The 25408-nt window shown below is 42.0% G+C and overlaps 1 protein-coding gene and 2 pseudogenes across 6 annotated transcripts in view; 1 reads left to right on the forward strand and 2 right to left on the reverse strand.

Moving 5' to 3' along the window:
- Positions 1-13744: 13744 nt before the first annotated feature.
- The window catches only part of trim37 (tripartite motif containing 37), a 317829-nt gene continuing 306165 nt past the window's right edge, over positions 13745-25408 (reverse strand). For 5 of the 6 annotated variants that reach the window (XM_087140616.1, XM_087140614.1, XM_087140610.1 and 2 more), the window contains one exon: positions 13745-15679. In XM_087140616.1, the coding sequence (XP_086996742.1) occupies positions 15333-15679 (347 nt within the window). In that variant the 3' untranslated portion in view covers positions 13745-15332. Of the gene's footprint in view, positions 15680-24076; positions 24133-25408 lie in introns of those variants that run through there. The other variant, XM_087140617.1, reaches the window with a different exon arrangement.
- Positions 15798-19318, forward strand: LOC147798001 (52 kDa repressor of the inhibitor of the protein kinase-like; annotated as a pseudogene).
- LOC147798002 (uncharacterized) lies at positions 22868-23935 on the reverse strand (annotated as a pseudogene).

Here is a 25408-nt window from a genome sequence, read left to right on the forward strand (position 1 = left end):
TACAATTGGAACTACTGACAGACATTGATAAGCACTTGTTCTTTGAAAGGGCAAAAAGAGGTGGTATTTCGAGTGTGGGTGCAAAGCGATATGCAAAGGCCAATATCCAGAACTACCTGATTACGACCCAAATAAGCCAGAGTCACAGATCATGTACCTAGACGCAAATAATTTATACGGCTGGGCGATGAGCAAATATCTGCCTGTAGGGGAATTTACCTGGGAAACAGACTTAGAAAAATTTACTTATTATTTCATCCAAGAGTTGCGACTAACTGACGACTATGGTTACATGTTTGAGATTACTATGGATTACCCGGAACGTCACCATGACAAACATAATGACTTTCCACTTGCACCCGAATATATGTTGGTACCGAACGAATGGCTTTCGAGCTATCAACAAAATTTAATTGGTAATGGCAAAGTTACCGAAGTGACCTCGGTAGACAAATCGTGGCCACTTTGGACACCAAACGAAAATATGTGTGCCATTATCGTACATTGCAAAAATATCTCAAACTCGGGTTGTGGATCAAAGAAGTTCACCGAGTATGAAAATTTCGTCAAAAGCCGTGGGTGAAAAGCTATATTGACAAAAACACAAAATAGCGTAAATTGGCCAGGTCTAATTTTGAGAAAGACTTTTTCAAATTGATGAACAACTCGGTCTTTGGCAAGACGATGGAAAATGTCAGATATCGAATTGACGGTCATTTATTGAGGGACGTACAAGACGCAGACAAATACAGAAAATTAACTTATAAATCGAATTACAAATCGACGGTACCATTTGAGGAGTGCGAGCTTTCGTTTGTGGAGATGTACCGAACCAAAACAAAATTAAATAAGCCAATCTATTGCGGTGTAAGCGTGCTCGATATCTCCAAAACGTTGATGTACGATTTTTATTACAACGAACCAAAAGCTAATTTTGGTGAGGGGGTACGCTTACTTTATACGGACACTGATTCTCTATTAGTTCAGATCGAGCGAGCATTCCTTGGTCGACTACCTGAGTAAAAATCATTCATTATTTGACTTTAGTAATTACCCGCCCAATCATCAACTTTACAGCACCAAAAATAAAAAAGTCATTGGCAAAATGAAAGACGAATTTGGTGGCAAAACAATTTTAGAAGCCGTTTGCATCAGACCAAAAATGTATTTGATTCTGACGGTCGATCAACGTTTAAAGAAGGCGAAAGGGGTCACAAAAGTAGTAACCGAGAAACGGTTAACCCACGAGATGTATAAAAGCTGCCTATTTGACCGGGTTTCTTATTTCAATAAACAGCAATTATTTAGATCAGATAAACATCGGATGTCTACTCTGTCGCAAAACAAACTAAGCCTCTCGCCGTTTGACACAAAGCGCTACATATTATCAAATGGAATCGATACGTTAGCTTACGGGCATAAGCGAATCGAAGCGAACCTAAGCTAATTCGGTAATTCGGTGTCTTCGGGTACTACCTGAAGCTCCTCTTTGACAAAACTCCTATTTGGTCCGTTTAATAAATAGTACAAAGTTGGGCCCGTTTTTATCCGCTTGCCTTTCACTCGTTTAAATTGACTCGTGCGCTTTTCAATTTGGTAAACGTCCACGGACCAGACCGGATCTGTCGCCCTTCTGACGGTGCCGCCCTCTTGCTCACCCGGGTAATAGAGATACCTAAGGACCACGTCTGGAGGAAGTTCTCTTTGACACTCGCTTCGCTCGCTCACAGGTGCACTCGGTGTTTGGCTCGCTACGCTCGCTAATTTTATAGCTTCTGCAGGAACGGCATCGATTAAATGCGTTTTTTCCTCGTTTAACGATTTCACGACCTGGGGCAAACGTTCTACCCATTCAACATTTCACTCACCCACGTTTAACATCTCTTGAGCGTATTGATGACCGAATAAACGCTCGATTACGGTGCGGTTAAACCTTTCCACGATTCCTTGAGATCGATGTACCACAGGTTCCCCAACTTGAATTTTCACCCCGTGTTTAACCATTAACTTTTTGAACTCGCCTTTGAATTCAGATCCCGAGTCTACCATTACGAATTTGGGCCAGGTCAGAGGTGATCGCTCGTAAATTTTCCCGGTCGCTTCGCTCACTTGCTCGGCGGTTTTACTGGTCAACGGTTCGGCTTCTTTATACCGGGAACCCACGTCTACCACGGTTAAAGCGTACTTAAACGTTAACGCGGTCCCAGGGTAAATAAGTAAGTAAATAAAGTAAAATAAAATGATGCGCGTAACTAGGTTTGACCGATTCTGATTGCAACATTGTAGGTCTGGGTACGTAATGTGGTGCGGGTAAATACACTTGCCAAACGGCCTGCTTTTTTAGCCAGTTTCTGATAACTGATTTGTCAGCACCGGTCTGTTTGTGTAGATGATCTACCGCGCTTTCTCCTCGCCAGTAACCCTGTGGGCTGTAAAATAGTTTTTTAAAAGTTTGGTCCATTTAAAATAAGTCATGCAAATCGATAAGCTAAGAAACCGACCAAGGCCGTCCCGGATATAATCCAAACAAACTCGCGAATCTTTTGGTCTTCGGGAGGCTCGTAAAAATCGGACAATTTAGGCTCTGGCGGTAACGGCGTGATACTCTTACCGGTCAATTCCGAATAAGCTCGTAAGGCTTCGTCTACGTTTACAAATGTCTGCTGACTCGCGCGTTCATGTCGCATTCGTTCGTTTAAAAAGTCTAGCATGTGTACGCAGTTTTGTTCCCACTCTTGTTTTGCTTGCGCCAATTGCTCCAACGCGAGGTCATGACGCTTTCGTTCTTCGTCGACTTTACTTTTTGATAAACTGCTAAATAAAAAATTTGAGCCCGTGAATGCCAAGGCGTTAACTATCGCTCCTCCAACCATCATTAAAGCACTAGCCATTTTTAAAATAAGGTTAAATTAAATTAAATGAATAGTCAAGTTAAAGATCAACCGTCGGAGATCAATAATAAATTAATCGAGATTCAAACCGACCAAACAGAAATTCAGCAGATGCTGGGCGACATGAGTGCCGATATAGATCACGTCGGTAATATGGTTTTAGAGTCCCAGAGTGAAACGTTTAGAAGGTCAAGTAAACTAATGGAATACGAAGAACTGTTTTTTACGGTCGGTGTATCCTTAATTGCATTTTCTTTTCTTTTTAAAATATTTCAGTAAAATAAGAATAGTATTATATAAAAGTAATACGTCGCAACAATACACCAAAAAGCTAAACCCGAGTCGCAGACTTAAAGTTCCTCGCGCGATCAAAGGTGAAAGGCGCGAAGTCACCATTATGCATAACCCGAGTACCATAGCCGCAGGTCACACGTTAAACGTAAAATTTCCGACCCTAAGCACGGCCGACGTCATTGTACCCGGCACCGCCAAACTCGCTTTTAAACTCGATCTAGACGGCGCCACGGACGATAATAAAACTGTGTCTAACAACGTGGCGAGAAACCTGGTTTCAGAAATCAACGTGAGCCTACAGGGAAACAAGATAGTGAGTTACCGAGATGCGGACGTATTTAACAATTTCAAGGACAATTGGTTACCCCTGTCGCAGACTAAAAATATGGCGTACTTTGGTTTGGAAAAGGAAAACGTGGCCAAGATACGTCTCGGTGCTGGTGATAAAAGCGAAGCCGCAAACAACGGTAAAGATAAAGCGATTGCCGATGCTTTTAAAAATCGTTATGCGATTCCACTGGACACGCCTATTCTACCGTCGTGGTTTAAAGAGCCTCTGACGTATCAACTAACTTTTAACGGGCACGACAAAGTGGTCAACTCGTCAGATACCGCCGCAGAATACTCCATTTCGGACCTGACCTTGGAATACGAAGTAGTAACCAATCGAGATCTGGTGCAAACATTGAAAAACAAAAAAAGATGTATTCCCTATTCGACCGGATTCACTCGTGGAAGAAGCAAGCGGTAAACAAGTCTGACACGCTATGGAACATCAGCATCGACCAGACGATCAAGGAATTTTGATCCTGATTAGAGATCCGGTTATCAAAAACCCGCAAAAAATTTATAATCCGCATATCACTAAAACGATCGTGACGGTCGAAGGTAAACCGAACCAATTGTATTCGCAGGGTCTGTTCGAATACCAACATTGGAATGAAATTACAAAATATTTAGGCGATTCGGATAGAGAATCGGCGAGAGCGGTGGCCAAGGACCTAAACTTAACCGGAGTAGATATGGCCGAATACTTAAGAGATAAGTACGGTCTCTGGCTCGATTTCAGAAGTTCCGACGATAACAGCGCTCACGGGTCGGGTAGACCTCTCGGCGGCGGTGGAGATATATCGATTCAAATGGAAAGAGCGAGCGAAGCGAGCGGACCTCTGACGATGTACGTGTTTTTGGTGATGGATTCTCAATTCACGGTGGAAGACGGTAATTTTAAGAGTTTGGTTTATTAAAATGAGTGAAGCGAATGAACGAAGCGAGCGAAGCGAGCAACGAGCGAAGCGAGTGAATGAAATGAACCAGATGTATAATCAGATGTACAAGAATCCGCATTGCGCCTTGATCGTGGGTAAGACCGGTAGCGGGAAGACTAACTGGATTTTAAATCTATTGGAGACCGAATATAAATTTACATTTGAAGCTATCGTGATTATCTGTCCGACGCTTTTTAAGAATAAAACTTTTTTAAAACGCCCGTGGATATACACCGACGAAAACGTTTATCTGTGCGATTTAGATCGAGAGAAACTAGAATTAAACGACTCAATCGAACTTTATAAAAAAATATTCGACGGAACGAACACGTTATTCATTATCGACGACTGTGCGGCTGATCAGTTTATCAAGTACCGAAAGAAATCTAAGAGTAGCAATACGTGCGCTTTCAGCAAGATGGCGTTCTCAGGCCGACATTACCTTCACAGCTGCTGGCTACTTACGCAAAAGTACAATTCGGTGCTAAAAGACTTCAGAGAGAATACTGCTTGGACCGCGATATTCCACTGCAAGGATCGAAATTCCTTTGACCAATGTCTGGATGAAAACGACGTAGTTCCCGACGAAAAGAGGGAAGAGATTAAAAGATACCTACGCGACGTGAAATTTAGTAAGCTGATATTAAATAAAGAACCGCCGGTGAATTATCAAATTAGTTGAGTAAAAAATGAGAAAATATTTTAATTACCTTTATTAAATACGATGATTGAAGGAAAAATAAAATGCAAAAAGTACCGTTGGCTCCTAGTCTCCTCAAACTTTGCCCTACAGAAAACGGGTAAAATTAACTCAACTTGTAACGAGTGCATCGATAAAGTAAGAGCACAACAAGAATTACACAAATGCCAGCATGGTAGAAGAAAGAACACCTGTGTAGAATGTAATGGATCATTGGTCTGTATTCATAAGAGACGTAGATATTATTGTAAGATCTGCACCGGGGAAGTTGAGGCGGCGATTAGATGTTGGATCCACAACTCTAGACAAAAAGATAAAAAATATAATCGATTTGATCCCAATCGTTTCATTGACACAGACTTCTGCAGAGGGCTAATTGAAGATTACCCCTATTTCTATTATAACGACTGTAAAGTTCAGTTACAGTTTTTAGAAAATAAAGACGACCTGGGCACCATCGAGCAGCTGGATAACGAAATTGGTCACATTAAATCAAACTGCGTGCTAGCTTGTTCGAAGTGTAACTTTAGGTGCAAGTGCGATCAGGTAGTTGGGTCAACTGATCTATAAGTGAAGCAAAGCGAGCGGAGCTAATTGGGAGAAAGCTTTTAACTAGTTACCCTTTGTTATAACTGGGCTATGTCAGCCTGGTTATAATTAATTTTATTTTAGTTATAACAAATAAGCAACAATGTTAGAGCTAGTTCAACTACTTATTCAGTTAGTTATAGCAGCTAACTTAACCTACTACACAATTGAGTACCTACGCCTAAAGCATACCTACAACAAATTTAAAGAGTACTTATTATCAAAATGGACAACATCAAAAGCAGTCTCACCGATTCAAAAGCGAGCGGAGCAAGCGTAGCGAGTGAATGTAAACAAAACGTCAAAGACAGACTCTGTTCGATAGCTGCGTCAGGTGAAAGTAAAAAGTACCTAGGTAAAGAATATTCGATCAAAGAAATTGAAGCTCTGTCACCCAAAGACCAAGAAAAATTACTCAATTTGTACGAAGTTCAATTTGGCAAAGAGATCGTTAACACCCTTGGCCACGCGATTTTAAGTTCGTATTCTCGCTTGCTCGGTATAGCTACCCCAATCGATCTCCTTGGATTCAACGTCAACTTAACGTCCGAAGAAGCGCTAACCAAAGACCTAAACGACGACCCGATTATCAGTCAGACCATGGGTCACTTACTTACCGAAGTCTGTTACAAGTATGGAGTGTATCTGTCACCACTTACAGCCGCGTTAATTACCACTAAACACCTGGAATTCAACAAAAGCTCTGTTATATTAAAAGAGGATGTCAACAACAACAACAAACGAAGCGAACCCGACACCAGCGAACAGTCCGGTAAAGACGAGTGAAGCGAGAATTACTCCGGTACAGACGGTAACTAAAAGTAAAAATCCGAAGCGTGTAGAACACGGTAAGAAATTAGCCGAGCATAACAAAAAGATGAAGCAGCAGCTCGCCAAGATGAAATTAGCGAGCGAAGCGAGCTGCGAAGAGAGCAACCAGAACTTCAGCTCAGAAAATAGAAGTTATCAAACGGTTACAGAGAACAGAAACTTGATATTTGGTGGATTGGCGATTGGTGCGCTTGCGGTCTATTTAATTTGGAAAAACAAGTTGAACTGAACCTACTCAACAAATTAAGAACCAATTAGATCAAGCAAAAAGAGAAGCGACCGAGCGAAGTGAGTATTCTGAGCAAAACTCGAGCCAAGAAAATAAAATTGAAGAACAGATTTTAGACATGGAATAAAAAAAAATTCCTCAATTTAAAAAAGGCCTATTATTATAAATGAGTAACGCTAAATCAATCAACGTAAACGGAATCGCCAATACTGTTTACCACGGTGCAGTCGTTTCGGGAATCTTCATAGGTTACGCCATGCTATCGAGTAAGTTATTTAAAATTAAACCACCAGACTTAAATAAATTATCTGCAGAAGACGCGTTGAAATTGACCGCGCTGTCTAGCGGTGCATTGGCTACCCAGGGTTGGTTGGTAGCGCAAGGTATATTGCCCGCGAGCCTGCCCACCGCTTAAAGTTTCCTTATTTTAAAGTTAAAGTAAAATGGCTGAAGGAGGATTTGATCCAGAGGAAATACCTCTCTTGGAAGATCAAGTGAAAAAACAAGAAATAGACGACCAAGACTTTGTCGACGATAACTTATCTTCAGATCGACAAGAAACGTCCTTTATAGAAGGTACAAATGAACCTGGATTAGACGATACCAACACTTCATTACATGAACTAAGAGTAGGAATAGAACCGATTAAAGCAAATGAACCAAAATTATACCTAAATCCCCGACCAGTAATATTACCCAAGGGTGATATATTAGAAAGAGGGAGAGCGGCATTAATAACTAATCCAATTGTAGACGACTTTTACCGATATTTTAAACTCGCCGAAAGAAAAGATGTACCATCAGTACTTCACTATGAAAAGTTGGATTACCGCAAAGGCAAAGGTTTATTTTTTAAAAAGGAAGATAAGTACGGCGATGTGCTATTAACCAACGAAAAAAAAACCAGATGTAGTTGTCCGTCTTGAAACAATCATCAAAAACGCCAAAGCTGCTGGATATACCGGCAAAGAAGGAGGCGAAGACACCATGTCAGCGCAAGATTTTATTAGATTCAAATTAGGATTTAAAAATTATGGAAGATCGGTGAAAAAAGCTGAATCAATCCATTCAACCCGAGAGCATTCCAATGGAAGAACTACCCCAAATATCAGACCAAGTCAGTGACATCGTAGAAGAGCTCACCCAAGATACAAACGTTCAAACAGAAGGATTAAACCATAGAGAGCTCTTAGGATTAGACAAACAATTGCGAACGATTAGAGGACAGATACGATTAAACGAAGCTAAAATTACAGAAATTCAAGAAGAAATAAGTAGTCTCGAGACTTCTGAAGATTCGGGTCGTTTACGTGACTTGCAAGATCAACTCGAAGGACTACAAGCTCAAAGAGACATATTAAACGGTCAACTCAAAAGCCAAATATCGCAAGTTAAAGATTTGATTAATTACACTTTACATTCGGATGACACCCTGGGTGATAAGATTCAAACGATATTTAGAGAGCAAGGCGTCATGATCGTAAGCATTTTAACGGCTTTTAGTTTAGCGGTAAGTACCATCGTTAGTAGCATCGTAGCTAGCGTCAGAGCTGCCGGAGCGAGCAAACCAACACCTGAACCTGAACCCGCACCAAAACCAACGCCGGCTCCTCCTTCCAAAGGTGGAATTACCGATTGGATCAAACGTCAACTGTGGAACCTGGCAAACGTATTGAAGAAACTCGGGTTGAAAGCTTTAGGCGCTTTGCCCGGGGACATAGGTAGCATTTTGAGTTGGATTTTTAACGTGCCGAGTAAAGCGGTCGGATGGGTGGCAGAGCACGTGTGGACCTAATTTGTAGGCTTGGGTGTTTTGATTTTGACGTACGTGCAAAACGGGTAAAAAGGACAAAAAAATTAAATCTCACCTCAAATTTGGGGTGAGATTTTTTTATGCCTTAATTCAAGATTTGGCTCGCTTCACTCGCTCGTTTAAGTTAAAATTTTATATAACGTAAAACCGATGACACCCACGGCAACGGCTCCGATGGTTAAGGACAGTTTCTCTTTGTTGTGCGCGTCTAAGGGTTTGCTTAAAACTGGCTTTACGATTGGCCTCGGTAACACTTCCGGTTCTGGTTCTTCATTAAAATCAGCTTCGCTATTTAAACTCGGTACGTATCCAGTCTTCATATCCGCAGTCGCGACTTGTAAATTATTGTTATAGCCCTCAAACGTGCCGATGCCTAAGTCCGAGGGCACCAGGTACAAACCCGGGGCAACTACGAAGTTTAAAGGCGTTTTTGCGTATTGTAGCGAATCTTGAAATTGGTCGATCGACTGTTCGAGATCGGGGTCCGAATTAATTAAAGATTCCACGATCGTAATAAATTGCCGTTGCGCGTCTAATCCGGTGCACGCTGGTCTTGGTCTGTGCCTGTGTTCCCCGAATAACGCGTAGACGTAAGCTCGAATTGATTCGTTTACTTTGGTGATTCCCACGTCCGTCAACCGAGACTTTTTAGGAACAAAATCCCACCAGGCCAAAGTAACCGCGTCCGACTGTGAAATCAAGGTGACCGTGTAGGTACTCGCGTGACCGGAACCTTTAGGCGGTTTAGCCCATCCAAAGCCCATGTAAGTAGATCCCGCGTATTTACCGTTGGTCACGTGTAAGTCGTGCACGTCGTAGTTTTTACCTGGAACAGGTACGTAACCGTCGTCGTAATGATAAGCGGTGCCTAATCCGTTCGACAAAGTGTCTCTTGTTTGTGTATACGATTTATTCGGGTCTATTCCGTATAAAAGGCACGTGTCGGTAAACTTCCGATGGTCATAATTATTGTGTAACGCGTCAAATACGTCGTCGCTCGGAATGGGCATCACGCAGTCATAAAATATTTTTCGTACGGTGTAATACGTGAAAGTTAAATAAAGCCGAGACGTACGGATTGGGGTCAGACAGCAGATCAAAACCCACACCGCAGGCCGTCATCGCGCAATAGACCGCGAAATTAAATTGATTTTGGTAAAACGATATCGACTCGGTAGACCAGCGATTGACGGCTTCGTCCGTGGTTACTTTCGGTAATTTATACGCGTGCGTTAAATTTGGAAACTCGGCTGTAAAGGAATTTTCTTCGTTGACTACAATGTTTAGACTACTTAAATTGCCTCCCATTTATTTTAAAAGACTTTTAAAAAGGAGGGGCTGTCGGTTGGGTGAAAATGGTCGGGTTGATCGTTGTGCTCGCTTCTCGATAAGCGGGTGGAGATTCTGGTTTCTCTTCGTATTTAACCGACTTTGTAAAACTTATTCGCCAAGTTTTTTCATAAGATCTTTTTTAAAACGGCCGCCCGTTCGTTGGCTAGCGCTTCTCCTCTTTCGTTGACTTGACGTTCGAATTCTTCTTTAGAAGTTTCTTTAGTTTCTTCCAATTTTGTAGACGTAAGCGATCTGACCTTTTCTTTCATCTCGTTCAACTTTTTCAGCTCGGATAAAATAAGGACAAATTCTTCCTGGGATATGTCACCGTCTTCAATCGCGTGAGATACATATTCCTCGATGGCGTTTAATTTAGCATCCGCCAACATTCTAATTTGGTCGTGTTTTTTAGTTTTGTGGGTGAGTCTACGAGAAGCGTACTTTAGAATCGCGTAAGCGCAAAACGCACCGATAGCGATGCCTTCCATCACAAGTCCGACGGGTCCAGTAACGACTCCCAAAATGGCGGGAATGCCAACGGCTGCCGAGGTCGCGCCCAGGGCTTCCACGCCGTACTCCACGTATCCGAGTGCGGTTAAAAGTCGTTTGATCTTTTTGTAACTATTTTCCCTCGCGTTGCGTTCTCTTTGGATTTGGGATTTAATTTCTTCGATCTTTCTGAGTCTGTATATTTTGGTTTCCGCTTGTTAAGCCGAGTTTAAAGTCAAATCCAGCTGTTTACTTAAATCCGGGTATACGTTAGTAGTCATCTTTTATTATATATTACTTTTATAATTACGCGTTTTAAAAAATGTCCAACTCGATTAAAATTTTGCCGATGTTATTCAAGAGCTCGCCTCTATCGTTTTTAACAGAAAAAGTCAATTCACTGATGTTCCTGTCGATTAACTTTCTAGGCGTTTCACAGTGATTACAGGTGCGAGGCTCGGTAGCTATCACGTACAGCAAGTCTAAAGACTGCCCGTTATAAAAATTATCAAATGTATTTAATTGTTTGCAATGAATAAACGCGAATTTCAATGGGTTTAAATCGTACTTGCCTTCGTAAATAACGTTGGGTAAAAGTTTTATTTTGGGTAAGTTCAGTAGCTTGGACACTTCTTTGTTTAGTCGCAACTTGAGATTGGGGTCCGTTATGGCTAAAGTCACCCGTTTAGATTCTGAGTGAACCTAAAAAGAAACGCCCGGAATCGAGTTTAACAAAAAGTGAAACCAGTCCATGCTATAATAACCGGGGGATACCACGATGCTTCCTCTTTGGCCCTGGGGTAATGGTTCAGATGAGCTTCGCGAATGAAGTCTGTCGTATATAGGTTCAGTTAGCCCCGTCAAAAACAGTCTTTTAGTTAATTCTCTTCTGGGTCTCGTGGGTGTTACGGGGGGGTTGGTGGTAGGTCGAGTTGGGGGATTCCCTTCGTAGATTTCATCAAAAGCCTGTCTTTGTCCCTCGAGCAGTGAAGCTGATTTTACTTTTTTATCAAAAGCTAAACGAGCTCGCGTTTCTAATGGTTGTATTTGGTTTAACTGATCTTCTAAAGTTGCGATTTCTTGGTTTAGCTGCTCAATTTCATCAGCGATGAATCTAATTTTTTCCGCTAAATTGCCTCTTTTATTTGCTTGGATCAATCTGTTTTTAGCTGTTTGTACTAATTCTGAATAGGGAGATGCGTCCGTTCTTTCCACTGAGGGTATTCCGGGCGGTCGTTCGCCAAGTACTCCCGCGGGCCTACCGTCCAAGTTTGTATCCCACTCAATTTCAGTGGCGTTTGTTACGTTAAAATATCCAGCTTCAAAAGGAATATTCTTTACTCTGATGACCTTGTCACCTTTGGTGTTGTTGATGACATCTCTCAATTTAAACGTCTGCTCGCTCTCGGTTAAGTAAAACGTGTGAGTCTCCATTTTATTATATACGTTTTGAAACATCTTGTTTGGCGAGGTTTAATTTATCGAGGGCGTTTTCCCAGTGCTTATCCGAAACTTGAAATAGATCTTTCACTTTAGATTCGGTTTCCCCAGTTGTGTCTTGATAACACACCGCGATTAAAGCCTTCAACGGTTTACCTCTAGAGATCTTACCGTTTAAAACTTGGTTTAACTTATATTCTATTTCACCCGCTTCGCCGTTTTTAAAACAAATGTTATATTTTTCTCGATTTTGGTGGCGGCAGTTTCCTCCAAACGTGATGCTTGTAGTATCGATCTCCCATGTCTGCGGGGGTGTAAGAAGAAACCCATCCAAGAATTAAACCACAACGTTTACAGGCATATCTTTCGTCCATTTCAAGTATTTGGTGGTTACAAGCTGGTATCGGTTTACTTTGTTTTTGAGATCCCGCTATGTGTACCTCCTTTAGATTCAGCAAGTGGCAAAGTTCCGCATCAGTCATCTATTATTAATAAATCATTTATTTAAGGTAAAAAAATAAATAAACCCCAGTTATTCCGAGGAATAACCGAGGTTAAATTTTGATAATACTCGTTTTCACTCACTTTCATTCTCCCCTAGCGGTTTTTCTTCACTCGCTTTCGTTCTCCCCTAACGCTTCCCAAAAGCAAGGCTTTTCTTTAACCGTGAGCATAGCCGCCGTGACCCGATATCTAACGCTCGCTCCAGAAAGTGAACCGTGAGCACCAAAATAAATGTCTCTAAGAGAGATCAAAGAGACCGCGTGACATTTTGTATTTACAAAAAGAGCGCGATCAATTTCTTTAAACGACTTATCCAGCAAAGAGGCATCATAGTCGATCTTAACATACATCCTACTTTTATCGGTAAAAGCCGGTTTAACTAAGCAATTGATCCTATCGGGTAGGTCGTCTAGTTTTTGAGACACTTTAAAAGAGTTACGCGTACTCGCGGGGAGATCTTGTAACATCTTATCTGGTAAGTTTTCATTTACACGTAATAGCAACGATTCAGTCTCGGGAGATATCTGATAACAAATTTGATCTTGACCAGTAGGTTCCTTTGTAACATATTTGTAAACTGGGTTGACTCCGTAACAAGGGTCTTCGAGTCTAATCAACAGTTGTTTGTTTTTGTCCCTTGTGGTGATAAGCGATCTTAGAAAAACATTTTGTTGGTCTTAAAATGACTAAATATTTAGGATCAAAGGGGCCATAGGTAACTTTTGGGTTGCGGTTGCCATTTAGGCGCTCGTGGTCATTTGAGACGATATATATTTGACTTGACATGGTTCTATTTATATATAGGTTTCTAAAATTGTTCTCGTTTTTATTCAACATGTTCTTTTAAATACTATTATTTTTATATATAAGAGCATTTATTTAAGGCGGTTGTAAATATAGCGTGTTTTGCTTTGAACAGAGTCAAGGTCACGAGTTCAGGTCGACGGGAAGTCCCTTTTTTGTTTGTGAGTAACTGCTGGTGCGATCGGTGCTAGTCACGAGTTGTTTACAGGAAAAGTTCAAGGTCAGTGAAGTGGAAATCCCCGGCGCGTGTGGGTGAAAGGGGGTGAAAGGGGCGTGTGGTCCAGAATCGGCTATTCCCTACTACTAGTGTGTGTCTATTCAAACTAACTCAGGTGTCGGTGATAAACAGTGGACAGTTTGAACGTACACAGCAAAATCCATCCCACTCATCACCTCAAAGACTTTGACTGTTCATAAACTGGGACTTTTCCAAAGCACCCGCAGATCAGGTGGAGGGGGGCTGCAGAGACACATGCCCCTGGGTAAAATTTGAGAGAGAGGAAAAAAAAAGGAAGACAGGGAGAAAGGGGGGGACAGAGGAGAGAAAGTGCACACATACAATTTTGGGAATTGAAAAGAAACTACAAGTTCAATGCAAATTTATTATGACTACTGCACAGCCTATTCAAAACAGACAACAGGCACTTATTTTCTTTAGAAAGGTCACATATTGACCTCCGCAAACCACACTTTGGTGACCAAGACAATGCTTCCCAGATGTCCAGCGTGCCCCGAGGCACATGCCAAAACATTAATGCAGGGCATGCAAAATAAGCATCTATTTGTCTATGCCTATTTGGCTGCTCCAGGGGATGCTTAATGCCACACTGTCGAAAAAGGTGAGAACTTTAGGTTTGTGAGCACTTTGCTATTTTATCTGTATCATACAGCGTCGTAGTTGATGTTAAATATCATGTTTCTTGGGCTATTGTTCAAAAGTATAAATTGGAGTAAAAGGGGGAAATAAGCAGGCCTAATTTCTCTACGTATATGGAGTAGGATCCATATTCAATTAAGTTTCTTTTTGACTAGAAGATGATAATTGTCCCAGATTTATGATGTGCTATGGTTCCCTTTATGCCAGTTTATCATAATTTAATTTTCCTTTAAATTTCCTTCTCAAAAAGTGAGACCAATAAACAAAGAGTGCTAGCTTTTTGTCAAATACGATTATTAATAATATAAACAACATTTGCATGTGAACCTGTTCCTAATGATTGCAAAAACTCCAGATCGGCAAATATTGATTTTTCCCGGCTCCTGTCACTTCCTGAGATCGGTGATGATTTGACTGTGGAACCAAGCTGGGACGCCCCAAGAGTCCTCTTCAGAAAAACAGATGGAAATAGGTTTACATTTTTTCCTGTCAAAGCAATATGAAGGTATTATCTATTTGTATATGTTTAAGATATCACACACCATCATAAAAATTGGGTTAAGTTGAGCCACCACCCTCTCCAGACACAAATGACTCAGCCTGTACAATTAAGTTTCTGAAACCTGGACTGGAACAGTTGAAACTTGTAGAGAGTAAGAAAATGTGTCTGGATTGAAGTGGTGTAGGCGTACATACAAAAACCAATCAAATGTGTTGATTTCAGCATTTCAGTCTGTTTTTCAGGTTAATTCCGCTTGAAGTAAGAATTAGGCCTAAATGTGTGCGTTGAACAGAAAGGGTGATGATAAAATGTCCCCATCCCCCATCTCTCACTGATTGATGATGGTACATGGAACCAACTTGATACAGTTGATACATTAACCAGTTGGACTCATTCTTAAAAACAGGAAGACAAGGACCCACTGGTAAAGTATATGAACACTCCGGTTACAGAAAATCAGCCAGGAGAGTTGGATAGGATGTTACAGCCGATAACCTAAGCAATGTCACGGATAATATAGGGAACAGCAAAGTTTCTTGAGAGAGACAGTTATCGTTAATAATAAAAGTGAGTTAGGCAGTAATCAAGAGCATGGTGATTGCAGACAAACTACAATATTCAAAATCCTATTTCGTATACAGGTATTCAGTATTTTTTTTTTCAGAGTAGACCCACAGGGTTTTTGAACAATAAGTAATCTCAAATCACTAAATCAATGTTCTCATCAAATTTCGCTTCCAAATTATGACACTTCCATGGTTAAAAGCCTTTTAATACCCATTCATGTTTCCAGAGCTAGTACCAGTGGATGACAATGACTCTACAACAGCAGTGGATGACAATGACTCTACAACAGCAGTGGATGACGATGACCCCCCCACAGTAGTTGATGACGATGGCTTTCCCACAGCAGTTGATGACGATGGCTCTCCCACAGCAGTTGATGACGATGACTCTCCCACAGCAGTTGATGACGATGACTCTCCCACAGCAGTTGATGACGATGACTCTCCCACAGCAGTGGATGACGTTGCCTCTGCCACAGCAATGGATGACGTTGGCACTCCCACACCAGCAGACAGTGGTGGCTCTCCCACAGTAATGGATAACGAAGGCTCTTCAACAAAAATGGTTTTTAAAGGTGTTTATGGAAGTGGAGAACCCTTGAATGGCATGGCCAATTTTTTAGGTGTAAATGGAGATTGGGCATTGAAGACCAAGAGAGGTTTGATGCAATGCCCAGTCTCTTCTTACCAAGTTCTGATTTCAAATTTCCTTTCAACCAAATTGGAAATATAAAGAGAGGATTCAATATAAAATGGTTATCCAAATTTCCAGTGCTCATGTATAGCTGAATTCAAGATGCAGCTTACTGCACGTTTTGTGTGTTTATTCCGTACAATAAATACATTAAGTAGCAGGGGAAGCTTGTGACTAAACCATTTTGCGAATGGAAAGATGTGAGGGCATATTTCAGAGTAGATTTCCCTGGAATACAGATGGATAAAACAAAGAACGCAACAGGTAGTTAAATGTAGCTTTAAAAGCAGTTTGTTCCGATGTTAGAGTTGCATCTTGTCTGGATGCAGCCTTTGGCAAGGAGATGTAGCTATTGGAAAATGAGTGCAGAAAACAGATTCTGTCCACACAATATGAATGACAAGAGTCACTAATGTAAAAATGGTCTTATAAAGTGTAACCTTTGAGATGAAACCTTTGCATCATTTTGAACATATAGTTTATTAAAGGTGCCTATGAATGCTATCATGGTATGTGTTATCAATCCACATCCTATCATTTAGGCCCTACCTTGTTTTTTGATAGAATCATGTTTATTTGTATAGTATTACAGCACATTATATATATGAAATCTAACTGTAATGGAACTCAAATAATCGTGTCATGAATACCACTCCTCATGTAGATGCCAAAACCAAATTTCAAGAAGTGCAGGACAAAGTCACAAGGAACAGGAAAGTGTTGACTTCTATTGACATCATAGTAACTTTAGGGTGCCAAGGTCTGGCTTTACGTGCACACCGTGATAATGGCCATTATCACCTGGGATCTCAACGAAATTGTGGCAACTTCTATGAGCTGCTACTACTGAAAGCTAGAGGTATAACCAAAATCAATTTTCAAGCTTCCAATGTACAATACTACTAAAGAACAGTTCAAGACACTGATATGTGCTTGTCAGTCTGCTAGTGGGAGTTTTAACCAGTTATTGCTTATGGCATGACTCATTTGCATATAAAGTGCTCCGTTTAAGTAATAATTCTTATGAACATTAGTCCACATTGTTATGCTAACAAGTTTGGTATATTCAATTTTACTTCAAGTGGTGACGATACATTAAAGCATCACCTAGAACTCCATGCTAAGAATGCCTCCTACATTGCTGTTAGTGTATCATCAGCTCAAATAAATCGGCACGGAAACTTTTCTATATAAAGTCTACCTATTTACAATTCATTTATTTTTTTTTATTCATTTACGCAGCAATTTACACAACACCGGTGACAACCAATCCTCATCTCTTAAAAATCAAATATCACGGACAGCTCATTCCTACACAAAGTTATATATATGATACTTCTTCTGGATCCCTTTTTTTAAAGATACACTGCACTATTCCATCACTTGTGAACAACCTAATTGTTTCATACTTTTAAATACCAGTGATTGTAATAAATTACACTTGTGCACTACTTATTTATGAATTACAATTGTGCACCACAGATTCCAATAATTTACACTTGTGCACCACTCAATTTTAAGTATTATACTCGTGCACCCCGATTGTAATAATTTACAATTGTGCACTACTCATTTATGAATTACAATTGTGCACCACAAATTCCAGTCATTTACACTTGTGCACCACTCATTTATAAATTACAATGGTGCACCACTCAATTTTAAGTATTATACTCGTGCACCCCAATTGTAATAATTTACAATTGTGCACTACTCATTTATGAATTACAATTGTGCACCACAAATTCCAATAATTTACACTTGTGCACCACTTATTTATGAATTACAATTGTGCACCATTTAATTTTAAGTATTATACTCATGAAGCTCCGATTGTGATAATTTACAATTGTACACAATTGTAGGGACTATACTTGGCCGCAGAGCTCAATGTTCCATCTGCCTCGGATTCAAGGGTCCAAGTGCACCGGTCATCCAGTTCAAGGAGTCAAGACTTGACCGTGGAAGCACCTCCTCTGGTTCCCCCTCGGACAGCCACTCGGAAAGAAACTCTTAATGCTGAAAGCCCAGATATACTATCTGAAATTTCAAATACAACATGATATATCCCCTGATAATACCCTGGTTGAAAATTTAGCCGGACATCGCAACAATCTGAAATACTATATGTGAATACATGTACAAGAATACGTCCACTTAATGGATGAATACCAAGGAAATAAATCGGTGACAATAATGATTCAACTCACGGTTTTGCAGCAAGTTCCTCCGCTCCTGGTCCCCAGCTAACCAGCAAACCTTCCATTGAGCCTGAATGCCCAAGCAGAGCAATGCTTACAATGCTGCACTACATGGCATCTAATATCGCCAAGGTCGAGTTGCAAAAAGCAGTGGGGTAAAACACCCAAACTTGTGCAGTCAGTAGCAACACAGCAGAGCGGGACAGGCGTGACAAGTCAAGAGCTTTAGTGAGAGAGAGACTTCAATCACACCCCACATGCACTTTTATATTTCCCACACATATACACACTCAAGTAACCAAACATAAAAGAACCACACCTAACTAAAGAATGCCCACTGCATGCCAGTCCCCTTGCATTCACACTGAAATAAATATTCACCAAACAAAACAGATAAAGAAACACACACAGAAGGCTCCAACCCCTTGTTGTATGGAGGATTGGAAAAGACATCCCTTAAAATTAGGGAAAAACAATAGTTTAAACGACGAATTGATACTAGCGGTTACAATTGCCTCTGTAGTTCAGAATGAAGTTACTTCCATATGTGGAAACATCATCAAGAAGCATCTGATCGATGAAGTTCACTAGGTTAAGTACTTTACTATCATGATCAATGAAGCTATTGACCTCTCAAGCAAAGGACAGCTTACAGTAGTTCTTCACTTTGTAGATGCCAATTATTAGTACACTCTAATGGATAATTCATGGATCACCATTGCAAGAGTCTGTCCATTTAACAATCACATATTATTAATTGACTGAAAGACTTACATGAACCTAAATAATGTATCTAAGGAAATACTTCGTAACCACTGGCCTGCATGTGATTTTTAAATATTTCTTTCAATACTTTTTTCAACATTTCATATTTTTGGTACAGTTGACATTCATGAAGAATTTCTGACCACTGATGTAATGGGAACGATTTCTGGGGGTGCTCTTGCTACAGCAGTTGAGACTGAAATGGTTGCATGCAATTTAAAGATGGAAGATGATGGAAGGGATGTGTGCTGATGGAGTGGGTAAGTATCAGTGGTTGTTGCCTTTGATATAATATTACGTGACACCTCAGTAACAATATTAATCACTTGTAAAACGGATGTGGCCTTTTAATTACGTTGTTTGTAGGTAATATGAAAGGAGAAGTGAGGGGATGTGGACCGAGGCTGCCAAGGAAATATTCAAAGAAAGCTTATCTCTGATGCTCCAGCCATCAACTGAACCGTGTTATTGTCATCTCATAAAAAATGCTCATCATACAGAACATGATGACGATGGCAGACAAGGTATGAAATATTCAAATGTCATAACACTTGTGATGGGGTATTTAGAGCACTGTCCACACAAATTACTTTTACTGCGTTTGGAATGATTTCTTTCATTGTACTCCTACAACTCTCCAAATCAGCTGGAGCTGACAAAGAAATTAAAGATGTTAATTCTCACATGTATAGAACAAAATGCATGCACTGCACAGATCTTAGTGTGACAAGTTCTTTATTATGGTGTCGCCACAAGAAAAACCCCTGGAAAGATACAATAAGTAATTTCCATGTAAATACAATGCCTTGGAGAATTCCAATTAAACAATGTAAATTACGAAGAAAGTTATTATAACTGCAAAATATTCTAAATCATCAAAGAACAGAAAATGAAGTCGTGCAGTTCACCAATCTAGAATTACGTAGAGTTACATTCCAGTCTAAAAATACAAGGCATGTGTATGCTTTAACTCGCGGTCAAGAAAGGAATTAACTTCGAAAAGTGCAACAACTTCCACTGTCTAAGCCACAAACTTAAATCTGTCCACTCAGCATTATAACTATAACCTAAGGATACATGAAGAACTGACTTAGGATATAACTTATCTCAACAAGTCAAAGCAACGGTGATACTGTACTAGCATCTTATTAAACTCAAAGAAAAAGAACACATAATTTTATCCTTGTCATCCCTGGCCAATAGCATCGCCTCTGTACTAGCTTTGTAGTTCTCTCAACACCCTGATGCCCAAGTTCGTCATGCAGTGCAACAAGTACCTTGTTTCTCAGTGCCAAGGGTTGAAGAAGCTGATGGCACATTTCTCCAGCATCTGTCCTCCTCTTGTAAAGGACACCATCTTTCACCTCCAAAGCATCCCAGAATTTCAACAGCTTGTGGACTTCTTTGGCCTCTCTCATAATCTGGTCAGGTCGTGGACTACTCTGTCCCTCCCATAAAAGCCAAAGTGGTCCAAGGAAGTCATCACTCTTTTGAAGTGCGATTAGATATTCTGGTGACAGAGACGGTAGTGTTGCTGTTGCCATGGGAACTGTCACAGCTGGCTTGGCACGAACCTCATTTAAGCCAGCTTCTTGTAGGGTACTCCTGATGCGCTGTCTTACATTCACAGGGATGCTGGTAGCACTGGTTTCCCTGATGGCAGCAGTAGCTGTGGTCTCTTCAAACCGTACTGATTTTGGTTCGTCACCGTGCTCTCTCTTTCTGCTCAAAGAATCAGCATTGCTGTTGTTCGCCCGGGTTTATACTTGATGCTGAACCGGAATTGTGCTAATTCGGCGGCCCATCTCCTCTCAACTGTACCCAGTTTGGAATTGGAGTGGAGGTAGCTCAAGGGGTTGTTGTCCGTGTAGACAACAAAGTCGGCTCCCAGCAGAATGTCACGGAATTTTACGGTTATTGCCCACCGCAGTGCCAAAAGCTCCAACTTCATGCTGCTGTAGTTGTTCATGTTGCGCTCGCTCCCACGGAGACCTCTGCTGGCATATCCAAGAACTACACGACCAGTGTCCTGTTCCTGGGACAGAACAGCACCAAGACCAAGATGACTCGCATCAACTTCCAGGATGAATGGACGTTTGAAGTCAGGATAGCCAAGAAGAGGAGCTGACGTTAGGAGTGACTTCAACTCATTGAAGGAGACTTTGCAGGCTTCATTCCATGATTCGGGAAGTTGAAGCTCTGATGGGACGACTCTTTTGCCCTTCTTCTTCTTTGGACCACCAAGCAGTGCATGAAGTGGGGCGGCGACTTTGGCAAAACCTTGAACAAAGCGCCGGTAGTAGCTAGCAAGGCCTAAAAAGCTTCTTAGCTCACCCTCGTTGGTTGGTCTCTTCCACTCAGCTACAGCACGTATCTTCTCTGGATCTGGTGCAATTCCATCCGCCGATACTTCATGGCCTAAACACTTCAGCTTGTTGGCAAACCAGTGACACTTTTCTGGTTTCACCATCAGGTTGAATTGACGGAGGCGATCAAGCACCATCTGGAGTCGCTCAAGTGTCTCGTTGAACGTCTTGCCAAACACAAGAATGTCATTGAGGTAGACAATCAAGGACTGGATATTCTTATCTCCAAAGGCCTTGTCCATGAGACGCATGAAGGTGGCAGGTGCATTGCAGAGCCCAAACGGCATTCGTGTGAACTCGTATAAGCCACCTACACCAACACGGAAGGCGGTCTTCTCGATGTCTCTGTTTTCGATGGGGATTTAGTAGAACCCATGGGCAAGGTCGAGGCTGCAGAAATACTTGGCCCCATTCAGTGCGTTGAGTGCTTCATCGATTCTTGGAAGGGGATACGCGTCCCTGTGTGTCTTTGCATTCAGGGCCCTGTAGTCAACGCACATTCTGAGTTTCCCATTGCTTTTACGGACAAGGACAACTGGTGAGGCATATGGGCTTGAAGACTCTCGTATGATGCCACGGTCTAGGGACGCCTGAATGTGGTCTCTAACTTCTGGCCATAAGTGTGGGGGAATACGTCTGTGGGCACCTTGACAGGTATGCCATCAGTAGTGATGATCCGATGCTCTATCTTATTGCAGAAACCGATGTCATCTTCATCTTTGCTGAAGACATCACTGTATCTAGAAATCAAACTGCAGCGCTGCTCATCGCTGATGCCCTCACCGATCGTCAACCGCGTCATCAGATAGGATACAAGATCATCACTCTCAGGGGTTTGATGGGCAGAAACCTCACAGTCGGATGCGACTGTTCGAGGGCAGGGGTACTCATGGAATGCACGAGAGAGTACTGCAACCGGGGTCTTCGGCTGAAGGCACAAGTCACTGTCACTGAAATTAGCAACTTGAACGGGGACTCTGCCGGCCTTATCAACACTTACAAGGGTTGGTGCAATCATCAGACCTTTCGGAAGATGCTTCGTGTGCACATCAAGTTCTTCCACCATTGCTTGGTAGACATCATTGCTAGGCCTGACAGAGCACCGTACAACATGCAGAGACATCGCTGGTACTAGAATCGGCTTCTGACCAGAAATGCGGACATTCCCGGGTTTGTCTAATTGATGGGAGGCACTCCGTATCTCCTCGTAGACAGCTAGGACATTAGCCCACTCGGTTCCACCGGAACTGTCTTCCAGGCTGTGCAGGAATCTGGGTCCGATTGTCTTTTGCAGTGCGTCTCTCATGTCTCTGAAAATGTTTGAGCCAATGACTCCAGGCACTTCTTGTTTCCTTTCAGACACTGCTGTGCCAACTGGGTCCTTCACCACCAGGAAACCTACTTTGTCAAACGTTTGTCCCAATGCCTGAAGTGACAGCTCAATGTAACCCAGATAGGGGATTGCAGCACCCTGGGCACCAGAGATGTGGAGTAAGTCGCGGATATCAACCAACTCTTCCGTGGAGAAGTTCTCTCTAAAGCAGGATTCAGTTAGTGTGGATACCTCCGCTCCGGTGTCAAGTAGGCATATCACCTCGGTGCCTCCCAGCTTTACTTGCGCAACTGGGCAGTCCCCTACTATTTTCTGGATAATCGAGCCTCTGTCTTGCAAAACTTGGTGGCCTGTCGTTTGGCTCACAATGGCAGGCTGACCTAGTTTAATGGATGTTGGGAGGAAGGATGCTGGGGAACAAACTGCGGCTGGGTAGACTGCTGGGGAATGGACTGCTCTGGAGTAAACTGTTGAGCACGGGGATTGGACATACTTCGTTGGGCTTGCTCTGAAGGAGATCCATTACCACGTGGGCGGTGAGGGCAGTTAAGCTTCAAATGCCCTGTTGACTGACAAGTGTAACACCTGCGGGGTTGCGGCTGACTCCATCCCTGTGGTCTCTCACTGAGGGCCTTGATGAGGGCATCTATTTGCTGCTGTTTGTGCTGCAGCTATTGCCCCTGCTTCTCGAGTAAAGCCTTCATATCACTTGTACTATCTGCAGCCTTTACTTCCTGCACTGCAGCCTCCTTCCGGGGATTTCCTTGTCTCCGACCCAGCCACTCGATAGCGCGATCCCTGACATCAAAGGAGGACAGGGTGGGGGCTTTCATATTGAGCCTGTGTAGCTCCCGCTGTAGGTCCTCATCGCGAACTGCCTCTACAAGTCGGCCCTTGAGTGTCCTTTCTCTAGACGCCTCACAAGCCTCATCTAGTTTCGCCATCCTGGTGAAGAGCTCCACCAGCTCAAGCGAACAAGTGAGTAGGTCTTCCTGTGGTCCCTGGCGGTATGAGAAAAATTTCTGCTGCAACTGTGGGAGTGTGTCGCCATCCCCAAAGACCTTTAGTAGTACCCTGAAGATTTCCTCGGGTTTGGCTGCCACCTCGTCTCCTCTCCCTAGTACCTCCTGACGGGCCTTCCCAGCAAGGTGGTCGAGGATGAACGAAGCACCCTCTTCAGTGGTCAGCTGCCTGGATGCCAGTTGTCCCCTGACATCGCTCACCCACTCCCGGATGGACGGGTCTCCGGACTTCTCTGGGGCATTCCGGAAACGCTCCAATCTTCGTCCTGAGACGACATAGATCTGCTTGGGCGCGGTGGATGATGGGGTTGATGACGGGGTGGATGAACTGCCAACTGCACTATTCTCGTGGGCCTGCAGTGCTGCCTTCACGGCCTCCAGCTCCTTACGCAGGTCCTCCAACTCCATCTTCCTCCAGTGAACTTGCTGCCTCAGTTATAGCTCGGCTCGTCAACCAGAGAAGCTGAAACTCGTAGCTCACCTCACTGGGCTAGGGGCTGTAGCGTTGAGCACACCATCCTGTCTACGACGCCAAATGTAACAGTGAGAAGATGCGATCGACACGGATAGTGTGCATTATCTCACTCAAGTTCTTTATTATGGTGTCGCCACAAGAAAAACCCCTGGAAAGATACAATAAGTAATTTCCATGTAAATACAATGCCTTGGAGAATTCCAATTAAACAATGTAAATTACGAAGAAAGTTATTATAACTGCAAAATATTCTAAATCATCAAAGAACAGAAAATGAAGTCGTGCAGTTCACCAATCTAGAATTAAGTAGAGTTACATTTCAGTCTAAAAATACAAGGCATGCGTATGCTTTAACTCGCAGTCAAGAAAGGAATTAACTTCGAAAAGTGCAACAACTTCCACTGTCTAAGCCACAAACTTAAATCTGTCCACTCAGCATTATAACTATAACCTAAGGATACATGAAGAACTGACTTAGGATATAACTTATCTAAACAAGTCAAAGCAACGGTGATACTGTACTAGCATATTATTAAACTCAAAGAAAAAGAATACATAATTTTATAATAATAAGAACACATGTCTGCACCACCATCTAGTATTAGCAGAACCTTAGGGGCTAGTATGCAAGTCTACTAAAGCAATTGCAGTGTAGTGGCATTATACCTCCATTGTACACACACCAATAAACAATGTGGTCGGTGAAGTCTCTAGAGGGCAATGAACCTTGTGGCTCACATCCTGTCTCCCTGTACTAAGGCATGGGCAACTTCCAAGAAAATGTGTGCATCTCATTATATATGCAGCAAACTAAGGGATTAAGGGCTGCACTGTGGCTCTATGCTCTGATACACTGCACTGTCTATGGACACTAATGCAGAACAAAGAAACTAAGAATTTATACACTAAACTTTCTGAATTGCTGAGAGTAAAGAACACACTTATCATAACAAAGATACACTTGTCTTAAGTCTATCGAAAATACACTTAACAAAGGTAATACATGTAATTGAGCTTCAACTAACTCTGAAAAACCACAATAACCTTCTGAAAATACAAAAGTGTAAAAATCTAGAAACCACTACATCAGAACAAAATGGACTTACCCTAGCCCAGTCAATCTAGAGCTAACACGAGGTGTAAAGGCTATTAATGAAACTTCGGCCAGCAACTAACATGAGGTAGATCTTTGACTACTGTGGTGTTGTCTGTACCAGCGCTGTGGGGTGAATGACTCACTGAACAAAGAGCTGGCAATAAACTAATGTTGAACAAGCTTAGCTATCAAACGAGGGCGCTGCGCAAGGGCTATGTGTAAATGACCTGTCACATTAGAAAAAGAATAATTGTACTTGGATTTTTTTACAGTTGCCAGATTTGAAATTAATCATGCTTGTACTTTAGTCCCAGTAACCTCACCATTT

This window comes from Acanthaster planci, linkage group LG09 (assembly GCF_054643075.1).
Source record: "Acanthaster planci isolate LZ-2023a linkage group LG09, COTS_SCS, whole genome shotgun sequence".
In the NCBI taxonomy this organism is placed as follows: Eukaryota; Metazoa; Echinodermata; class Asteroidea; order Valvatida; family Acanthasteridae; genus Acanthaster; species Acanthaster planci.